We start from the raw sequence: 12265 nt of genomic DNA on the forward strand, positions 1-12265 counted from the left end.
CGGTAATGACGATCGCGCTGCCGTGTGTCATTAACCCCCTTAAACGCCGCTGCATTTAAGTGTAAGTGACAGGGGGAGTCCCCTGTCACTTACCGATCGGGACCCCCGCAGTGTGACTGCGGGGGTCCCGATCGGTAAGACGGACTGCAGGAGGTCTCTCACCTTCCTCCGTGCGGTCCGATCGGCGATCTGCTGCACTAAGCCTGCACAGGCCTATGGCATAGCAATGATCAGTGTGTGTAATCACACTAGTGTATGTACAAATCCCCCAAAGGAACTTCAAATGTGTAAAAAAAAAAAAAAGTTAAAATCACTAACACACTACCCCAAAGCCCCTCCCCCAATAAAAGTTCAAATCACCCCCCTCCCATTATATAAATAAAACATATAAAAATAAATAGATAAACATATAATATACCATAGCGTGCGTAATTGTCCGATCTATTAAAATATAACAAGCGTCATTGCGAACGGTGAACGGCGTACACGAAAAGAGGGAAAAAAGTGCGCGGATTACCGATTTATTGTTACATTATATATAAAAAAAATTCATAAAAAGTGATCAAAATGTCTGATCTTCACAAATATGGTATTAATAAAATCTAGAGATCATGGCGGAAAGAATTACACCACATACAGCCCCGTAGGTGAAAAACTAAAACTGTTATAAGTGTCACAATAGGCCCATTTTATTAATATTTAATTGCCAAAAAAAAGGATTTAATTAAAAAAAAAAAAAAACAACATTAGAGAATCTGCGTAACCTGCATATGGTTGTGTTCAGACTGACCTATACAGTAATAGTATCATGTTACTTTTACCATATAGTGCATTACGTAGACACAGGAACCCCCCAAACGTTACCATATTGCATTCTTTTTTTAAATTTCACCAATTTTTATCTTCATACATAATATATTTGGGGGTTCCATCATACATAATATATTTGGGGTTCCATCATACATAATATAGTTGGGGTTCCATCATACATAATATAGTTGGGGTTCCATCATACATAATATATTTGGGGTTCCATCATACATAATATATTTGGGGTTCCATCATACATAATATATTTGGGGTTCCATCATACATAATATATTTGGGGTTCCATCATACATAATATAGTTGGGGTTCCATCATACATAATATATTTGGGGTTCCATCATACATAATATATTTGGGGTTCCATCATACATAATATATTTGGGGTTCCATCATACATAATATATTTGGGGTTCCATCATACATAATATATTTGGGGTTCCATCATACATAATATATTTGGGGTTCCATCATACATAATATATTTGGGGTTCCATCATACATAATATATTTGGGGTTCCATCATACATAATATATTTGGGGTTCCATCATAAATAATATATGTGGGGTTCCATCATACATGTTATGGTAAAATGAATGACGCCATTACACAGTACAACTATTCCTGTAACAAATAAGCCATTACATGGCCCTGTAGATAGGAAACTGAGAGTGCTGGAGCTCTTAGAAGGGGAGGAGGGAAAAACGGAAACACTAAGATCAAAATTTGCGCGGTCCACTGGGTCATTTTGGGCCTGGTCCTCAAAGGGTTAAAGGGAAATAGCAGTATATGAGCATTTCCCATAATAAATGTACATTTGAAAATTGTATAACTTTCCATCAGTAATAACATATAAAAAATAAATTTTGGCCGGACTTCTCCTTTAATGGAGATTGCAGAAGGTCACTGATAGTACGGCTAATGGAGACTGCAGAAGGTCACTGATAGTACGGCTAATGGAGATTGCAGAAAGTCACTGATAGTACGGCTAATGGAGACTGCAGAAAGTCACTGATAGTACGGCTAATGGAGATTGCAGAGAGTCACTGATAGTACGGCTAATGGAGACTGCAGAAAGACACTGATAGTACGGCTAATGGAGATTGCAGAAGGTCACTGATAGTACGGCTAATGGAGATTGCAGAGAGTCACTGATAGTACGGCTAATGGAGATTGCAGAAAGTCACTGATAGTACGGCTAATGGAGACTGCAGAAGGTCACTGATAGTACGGCTAATGGAGATTGCAGAAGGTCACTGATAGTACGGCTAATGGAGATTGCAGAAAGTCACTGATAGTACGGCTAATGGAGACTGCAGAGAGTCACTGATAGTACGGCTAATGGAGACTGCAGAAAGACACTGATAGTACGGCTAATGGAGACTGCAGAAGGTCACTGATAGTACGGCTAATGGAGACTGCAGAAAGACACTGATAGTACGGCTAATGGAGACTGCAGAAGGTCACTGATAGTACGGCTAATGGAGACTGCAGAGGGTCACTGATAGTACGGCTAATGGAGACTGCAGAAAGACACTGATAGTACGGCTAATGGAGACTGCAGAAAGTCACTGATAGTACGGCTAATGGAGACTGCAGAAGGTCACTGATAGTACGGCTAATGGAGACTGCAGAAAGACACTGATAGTACGGCTAATGGAGACTGCAGAAAGTCACTGATAGTACGGCTAATGGAGACTGCAGAAGGTCACTGATAGTACGGCTAATGGAGACTGCAGAAAGACACTGATAGTACGGCTAATGGAGATTGCAGAAAGTCACTGATAGTACGGCTAATGGAGATTGCAGAAAGACACTGATAGTACGGCTAATGGAGACTGCAGAGAGTCACTGATAGTACGGCTAATGGAGATTGCAGAGAGTCACTGATAGTACGGCTAATGGAGATTGCAGAAGGTCACTGATAGTACGGCTAATGGAGATTGCAGAAAGACACTGATAGTACGGCTAATGGAGACTGCAGAAAGTCACTGATAGTACGGCTAATGGAGACTGCAGAAGGTCACTGATAGTACGGCTAATGGAGACTGCAGAAAGACACTGATAGTACGGCTAATGGAGACTGCAGAAGGTCACTGATAGTACGGCTAATGGAGACTGCAGAAGGTCACTGATAGTACGGCTAATGGAGACTGCAGAGAGTCACTGATAGTACGGCTAATGGAGACTGCAGAAAGACACTGATAGTACGGCTAATGGAGACTGCAGAGAGTCACTGATAGTACGGCTAATGGAGATTGCAGAGAGTCACTGATAGTACGGCTAATGGAGACTGCAGAAGGTCACTGATAGTACGGCTAATGGAGATTGCAGAGAGTCACTGATAGTACGGCTAATGGAGACTGCAGAGAGTCACTGATAATACAGCTAATGGAGACTGCAGAAGGTCACTGATAGTACGGCTAATGGAGATTGCAGAAGGTCACTGATAGTACGGCTAATGGAGACTGCAGAAGGTCACTGATAGTACGGCTAATGGAGACTGCAGAGAGTCACTGATAGTACGGCTAATGGAGATTGCAGAAGGTCACTGATAGTACGGCTAATGGAGACTGCAGAAAGACACTGATAGTACGGCTAATGGAGACTGCAGAAAGACACTGATAGTACGGCTAATGGAGACTGCAGAGAGTCACTGATAGTACGGCTAATGGAGATTGCAGAGAGTCACTGATAATACAGCTAATGGAGACTGCAGAAGGTCACTGATAGTACGGCTAATGGAGACTGCAGAAGGTCACTGATAGTACGGCTAATGGAGATTGCAGAAGGTCACTGATAGTACGGCTAATGGAGACTGCAGAAGGTCACTGATAGTACGGCTAATGGAGACTGCAGAGAGTCACTGATAGTACGGCTAATGGAGATTGCAGAAGGTCACTGATAGTACGGCTAATGGAGATTGCAGAAGGTCACTGATAGTACGGCTAATGGAGATTGCAGAAAGACACTGATAGTACGGCTAATGGAGACTGCAGAAAGACACTGATAGTACGGCTAATGGAGACTGCAGAGAGTCACTGATAGGGGAATGATGGGGAAAGGGAGGAAATGGATCTGAGCACGGGGGAAGGAATAGAATTGGAGGATTACTTTGTTCTTCTTTTGTGTTATTTTTGTTCTTGTTTTTTTCCCCTTTTCTTCTCCCTCTTTCCATTTATTGCTCTCGGTGAGGGCTCGGAATGACTACGAAGTTGATCCCATGGAATGTGAGGGGTATGAGTGATACACTCTATTTTTTCGGTTTGTCAGAAGTATTTGCCGGCAATAATACGCCTTCTAGAAACACATTTAACAGAGGGCACTAAATATTGGGTGGATAAAAATGGGGGGGGGGGTATAAATATAACACCTTTTATTCCAGGGGGGTCACTGTATTAATTCACAGGAAGATAAATTGGGAAATGTATGAAAATAGTATAGATAAAGAAGGGGAATATGCAATATTATATGGAAAATTAGAGAGGGTGGTATATATTTTAGTTTTTGTTTATGTGACTCCTCCGTTTTCATTCCGAGCCCTCAACAAAATGTATAACTTTGTGAAGAATAAGGACTGCCCGGTTCTTATAATAGGGGATTGTAATTCAGTGATGGATGAGGAGGTAGATAGGAAGAGAGAGAGAGGTGAGAGGAGTGAGAAGAGTTTCCCCCTTAGCTAAATTTTGCAAAGAGACGGGTTTATATGATATATGGATGGAAAAGAACCCACATACAGCAACATACTCCTGTATTAATAAAACATGCAAAGTATTGTCGAGAATAGACATGGTACTGGGTAATCACCAAGCGGTAAAATATGTGAAATCAGTAAAGTACCTAGTAAGGTCGATATCAGATCATGCCCCGCTATATGTAGAGGTTAGTGATGGGAGAGAAAGAGGGATAACACTGTGGAGAGTCAATTCATATTGGTTTCAGATCTTAGGGAATGAGGAGGAGATAGGGGTGCAGCTCCAGGAGATGATAGAGTAACTGGGGATCGGCTAGGGATGTAATAGTATGGGATGCAATTAAAGCCTATTTGAGAGGAATCTTTAAGAAATCCATCAGTAAGAAAAGATATGAGTTTAAAGAAGAAAAATTAGTGGGGAAGGTGGAAGAATTAGAGGAACAATATGTAGCTAATCCTGGAGGGAATACGAAGGAAAGGTGGGAGAGAGCGCAAAAAGAGTATTCCGATATGTTAGAAAGGAAGGCTAGAAATAGCTTATTGGGTAGGGAATGGCACTTAGGGAGCGGGAAGCCTAATAGGCAGATCATAATAAAATAATAAAAAATCAAAAAGAGAAAAATTACGTCCCGGTGATACAGGAGAAAGGAATGGAAATAAGATCTCCAGCAGGAATATTGGCTTGTTTTTCAGAATACTACAAAAAGTTGTATAGCTCGGAGAGTAGATGTTCGCAGGAGGAAATACAGGAATATCTAGGGAAAGTGACTCTCCTGGTGTTATCTGAGGAAAAAAGGAAAATACTGGAGGCTCCCCTATCATAGGAGGAATAATGGGGAGCCCTATTGCAGTCACGGGGGACACGTCACCAGGGGGAGATGGGTTGCCTTATGAGGCGTATAGGGGGTATAGGGGGTACTTGATCCCAGCACTATACAGGGGGGTGAGAGCATCCCTGGAAGAAGGGAAACTACCAGACTCTATGAGGGAGGAAAGAATTGTAGTAATCCATAAGGAAGGGAAGGATAGTAGTAAAACGGATTCCTATAGGCCAATATCCTTGTTGAATGTAGACGCAAAACTATACGCAAGGGTATTGGCCAATAGGCTTAAAAAAGTGCTGGGGGATCTGGTTCACCCCGATCAGAGGGGATTTGTTCCTGGTTGCCATATAAAAAACAGTATTAATAGATTGTTTCATAATATGCAGGTGGGTTCTGAGGGGGGGGGGGGGGCTCCCACTCTATCCTGTCCTAGGATGCTGAAAAGGCCTTCGATAGGGGAGAGTGGGAGTTCCTTTGGGCGGTACTTGAGAAAATGGGCTTGGGGAAGAAATATGTAGAGATGGTAAAATTGCTGTATGCTGAACCACGAGCAGTAGTCTCAGTGAATGGATTAACATCAGAAGGGTTTACTTTAGAGAGAGGAACCAGACAAGGGGTGTCCATTGTCCCCCATGTTGTTTATTCTGGCAATGGAGGCCCTGGCTGTAAGGATAAGGGAGGACCCTGAGATAAGGGGATTTGGAGTGAGGGGGAGAGATGATAAGATAAGTCTCTTTGCAGACGATATGTTATTGTTCTTAGAGAACCCCGAAACCTCACTAGAAAAAACTATGAGAATAATGGCAGAGTATGGCAGCCTAGCAGGATTAAAAATGAATTGGGAGAAATCTACATTGATGCCCCTCTCTGGTCCGTGGGTTGGACATCAAGGTTAGAGTATTGAGGAAAAATGAGGGTTTTAGGTACTTAGGAATAAAAGTAACAAATAAGGTGGATGAGTTCATAGAAAATAACTTAGTTCCAGTAATGAAAACTTTAAGGCTGGGTTCACACTACGTATATTTGAGGCTGTATGTTTGAGGCTGTATAGCAACCAAAACAAGGAGTGGATTGAAAACACAGAAAGGCTATGTTCACACAATGTTGTAATTGAGTGGATGGCCGTCATTTAATGGCAAATATTTGCTGTTATTTTAAAACAACGGCTGTTATATTGAAATAATGGAAGTTATTTACCGTTATATGGCGGCTATCCACTCAATTTCACCATTGTGTGAACAGAGCCTTTCTGTGTTTTCAATCCACTCCTGGTTTTGGTTGCTATGAGGACCTGACATGAGGACCAAATACAGCCTGAAATATACATAGTGTGAACCCAGCCTTGGGGTGCGTTCACACCTACAGGATCTGCACCAGATCTGCAGCAGATTTGATGCTGTGTTCAGTTATTTAAATGAAATCTGCTGCAGAAAATCAGCTGCAGATCCTGTAGGTGTGAACGCACCATAAGGGAGAAGGTTGCAGTATGGGTGAAATTGGTTAGAACAAAGATGGACAGGATAATGCTGGTTAAATCAATTATATTGCCCAAACTACTGTATCTGTTTAACTCCACCCCGGTTTGGATAGATGAGGCAAAATGGAGCAATTATTAAATAGACTAATTTGGGGGAGAAAAAGGATAAGAATACGCCTCAAAAATTTTTGCCTCCCTCGGAGTAAAGGGGGTTTTGGGGTCCCAGATCTCAGACTGAATTTCCTAGCAGCCCAATTACATCTATGGTGGGAGAGGGATAGTATACCCTTTATCCAGTGGGTCCAGGGGGAGAGAGGTGAGCGGAGGGATAGTTCAGAAATTGGAGTCTGGACAACTGGGGGATAGAGAATGGGATGAATTTTCCTCGGTCCAAATGTGGGTGAAAAGTTGGAAGCTGATAAAAACAGTGCTTAAAAAATGCTAAATTAAGAGAAACTAGTTATAAAGACATAATTATTAAGAGTAGGAGTAGATAGGAAACGGACTTAGGAGTATTTTCAGAGGAAGGGTGGCAACGAATCTTGAAAAATATTAAGTCAGTATCTTTAAATAGTAATCACCAAATGATCCAATTTAATATTGTCAATAGACTATATTATACCCCATCCTTCCTGTTTAAAATAAGGAAAAGAGATGCCCCCAGTTGTGCCAGATGTGGGGGAGGGCCTGCGGACTGGTTACATCTAATGTGGGACTGCCCCAGAATAAGGGAGTATTGGAGTGCAGTAGTAGAAGAAATAGTGAGGGAGGTGCAGTCTGGGATCTTGTTTACCCCAGGTTTGGTGTTGTTGGGGGAGGATACCCAGGTTGAGAGGAAAAAAGATAGGGTGAGATTGAATAAGTTACTATTTGTAGCTAGACTACAAATAGTTAAGAACTGGATATCTCCAAAAAATCCGAGTGTGATAGAGTGGAGGAAAGCTTGTGGATTATATGGAAGATATGAGGGGAGGGGAGAGGAGAATGGGTAGATTATTATGAGAAGGAAGAGTAGGAGAGTCAAGATATAACAACTATGGAAAATTGTAAAAGATAGAAAGTAAAATAGTATACCGTGCTCAGTTGGGGGTTGGGGGGTGGGAAGGGACTGAAAATTGCATTGTAAGATTGTTTGTATGTTCTCTTTATAAAATAAATAAAGATTTATAAAAAAAAAAGAAAGAAAGAAACTAAAGTCATACTTAATACTTTGTGGCAACTCCTTCCGTCTTTGAATTCAAAAGTCCGGTCACATCCGCTGTGTTGACAAATACATTGGTCGTCGACAATGTCACAGCCAGAGCGGGAGCACGGGAAATGGAAGAGGTGGTCAGCATAGGCTGGAGGAGAAGAAGGGACAACCATGAATATTCAGAGGCCTCAGGCCCTTCTATTCTGTTCAATTCTCACACACACATAAACTGACATACACACACGCACATGCACACACAGACAGACACGCACACACACAGACATAGACACACACATGCACACAGAGACATAGACACGCACACACACACACACAGACATGGACACGCACACACACAGACATAGACACACACTGACATACACACACATGCACACACAGACATAGACATACACTGACATAGACACACACACACACAGACAGACACGCACACACACAGACATAGACACACACAGACATAGACATACACTGACATACACACACATGCACACACAGACATAGACATACACTGACATAGACACACACACACACAGACAGACACGCACACACACAGACATAGACACACACAGACATAGACATACACTGACATACACACACATGCACACACAGACATAGACATACACTGACATAGACACACACATGCACACAGAGACATAGACACGCACACACACACACACACAGACATGGACACGCACACACACAGACATAGATACACACAGACATAGACATACACTGACACACACACATGCACACACAGACATAGACATACACTGACATAGACACACACATGCACACAGAGACATAGACACGCACACACACACACACACAGACATGGACACGCACACACACAGACATAGACACACACAGACATAGACATACACTGACATACACACACATGCAAACACAGACATAGACATACACTGACATAGACACACACACACACAGACAGACACGCACACACACAGACGTAGACACGCACACACACAGACATAGACATAGACACACAGACAGACACGCACACACATGCACACACACAGACAGACACGCACACAGACAGACACGCACACACACAGACACACACAGATGTAGACATACACACACATGCACACACAGACATAGACATACACTGACAGACACACACAGACATAGACACGCACACACACAGACATAGACACGCACACACACACAGACACGCACACACACAGACATAGACACACACAGACGTAGACATACACTGACATACACACACATGCACACACAGACATAGACATACACTGACATAGACACGCACACGCACACACACAGACATAGACACGCACACACACACACAGACATAGACACGCACAGACATACACTGACATACACACACATGCACACACAGACATAGACAAACACTGACATAGACACACAGACACGCACACACACAGACATAGACACGCACACACACAGACATAGACACGCACACACACAGACATAGACATACACAGACATAGACACGCACACACACAGACATAGACACGCACACACACACAGACATAGACACGCACACACACACAGACATAGACACGCACACACACAGACATAGACACACAGACATTAGACACGCACACACACAGACATAGACACGCACACACACAGACACGCACACACACAGACATAGACACGCACACACACACAGACATAGACACGCACACACACACACACACATTAGACACGCACACACACAGACATAGACACGCACACACACAGACATAGACACGCACACACACAGACATAGACACGCACACACACACAGACATAGACACGCACACACACACAGACATTAGACACGCACACACACAGACATAGACACGCACACACACAGACATAGACACGCACACACACAGACACAGACACGCACACACACAGACATAGACTGACATACACTTACTAGTATTTATGACACAGAGAGCTAACCTATTATCAAAGAATATGGGATGCCACCAGTGTTTTTAACCAATAGACATAGCACAAAACAGAAAAGACACTAAATGGTGCACCCACAAATGATCAAGAATTCATATAATTTTTATTAAACATCAATTAATCCTGTACAAAAAGCTAGACAAACACTTAAAAACACTTAAAATACACCCACATGGGTGAAATATCCACAGAAGCAAACATAATAAAGTTGAACTTCTAACTAGAGCGCCACCTGTAAAATGCTTTGGGATCCACAACCATAAATCTACAAATATCTACCTATTCCCTCACTGCTGAGGATGAATGTCCACAACTATTTCCTCTAAAGTGCTCTGTGAAAAAATAACAATAAATACATTATATACAGTGATTCCTAAAATTAATAACCTCCACGAATAATAAATGAACGCCAATAGTGAAACCAAATCTACATCCCCCTATAATACAAGGAAATAGACATCATCCATCCCCACAGCAGCATAAAAATATCACATAATATCAAAAACCAATATCCCCCAGGATCCCAGTGGACTGTTCTAGCACAAAACCCTACGCGTTTCGTCACTCCAGAATGGTGACTTCGTCAGGGGAAATTGATCACTAGCAATAGTCTATCTTTTATATCATAAATACCGGAAATCAAATAATATACTTTACCTATTCAGTTATGGAATTGGAGTGCAATCACCGCGCATGTGGTGCAGTCATTCATGGCCGTCCGTGGCGTGCGTTCCACACATGGTGCATGCCCGGAAGTAGTAATGATCCATCATCTGATTCACAGCTTATAAGGACCAAGCATAACGTGTTGCGTTCCATAGTGCGCACAGCGTGCCCTTACAGGTCATTGGTCATGCGCACACGATCCCTATGTGTTCCACCACTCAGTCTCCCAACTCAACTATTATCAAAAACCTCACACACATATATATATATATATATATATATATATATATATATATATATATATATATATATATATACACATACACCTATCAAATAATCCCAATTTCATTCACATACCTCTATCGTTCTCATACATTTGTTATGGGTAATACTCAATGCACTTGGGCACCTTCATCACAAAATCACTACACTCAGTGAATAAGTATTAGTTACTATTAGTCACTGCTGGAGTATTGTTATACAAGAAACCTACCATATACCATATACCACCAAGGAATAGGATCCACATCCCAAACCTAATATGCCAACAATACAATAAAAAGAGGCTACAAATTACTCCCGTTTTCCAACATTTCTGCTCCTCTTCAGGATTTAGATATTATTGCTAACATGATTACAAATTCCTGTATATCCCTACGGCGAATATCTAGCGCCATATCTCCAACCTTGTCATGTGACCTAATTGTGTCCCCAGATTTCATTATATTGCCAGCAGTATCTAATGTCCCAATGTCACATATTATCCTGTATGTCCCTACGGTGAATATCTAACACTATTGTCTTCAGCATTATCAGGCAACACATAATTAGGTTCCTAGTCGTATATCCAAAATATGTTTACCCCAACACAGACACTCAATATAGTTCCTTTCCCGTATACCACATGCTCATCAATGTTATTCTTGACTATAAATTTGTCCCAGAGATATCCACATCTCCATGTAACAGGCTCTATCATCCATACAAGTTATCCCGTCATTATTCCCTAACAGTCAGACTAGCAATAACACTTCTCATAGACACTCACACTCACACTCACACTCATACTCATACATGCCACCCTAACACCACAACTCCACAACCCTACTGATACAACCTCACCAATACATTGTTATAAACCAAAGTTGTTTTGGCTGCAGCAAATATAAACTGCTACCAAATATATCAATACGCCAAAAATATGTGTATACACCTAAAGTGCTACAGTGTGAGCTTAGATGATGGAAAAGAGGTTTCCTGAGAGACACTGTCCTATAAAAATGTATATAATCTTATGTAACGTATGTGAGTAGATAGTAACAATGGTCCGTTCAAGCAGTATAAGTCTCCTTAGTGATATATAGCTATACGGCTGAATACCTGCTAGTTGTGTGATGTTCTATAGTATCCTCCATTCTTCTGTATCTTTCCAGTAGTTGTAGGTGTTGAGGTGTCGGGTTGGGAGCGGCCCCGGCCGGTGGCTCCACTACTACCAACACTCGGCATACGGTGATCGCTGACACACGTTAGATGTGTGACCTGCATGAACTACGGCAATTACTACAGTGACGTCACTGCTACTCCGTGGGAAACCATTGGACTACTC

At 42.0% G+C, this 12265-nt stretch overlaps 1 protein-coding gene across 2 annotated transcripts in view; it reads right to left on the reverse strand.

The window, feature by feature from the left end:
- Positions 1 to 12265, reverse strand: part of LOC138769741 (cysteine-rich motor neuron 1 protein-like) — a 74339-nt gene that overhangs the window by 14734 nt on the left and 47340 nt on the right. Inside the window, exon 3 of one of the 2 annotated variants that reach the window (XM_069948388.1) lies at positions 8024 to 8161. The exons of the other annotated variant lie outside the window; for it this stretch is intronic. Within the exon in view, the coding sequence (XP_069804489.1) occupies positions 8024 to 8161 (138 nt within the window). The remainder of the gene's footprint in view (positions 1 to 8023; positions 8162 to 12265) is intronic. 2 annotated transcript variants of the gene reach the window in all.

This window comes from Dendropsophus ebraccatus, chromosome 12, assembly GCF_027789765.1.
Source record: "Dendropsophus ebraccatus isolate aDenEbr1 chromosome 12, aDenEbr1.pat, whole genome shotgun sequence".
NCBI lineage: Eukaryota > Metazoa > Chordata > Amphibia > Anura > Hylidae > Dendropsophus > Dendropsophus ebraccatus.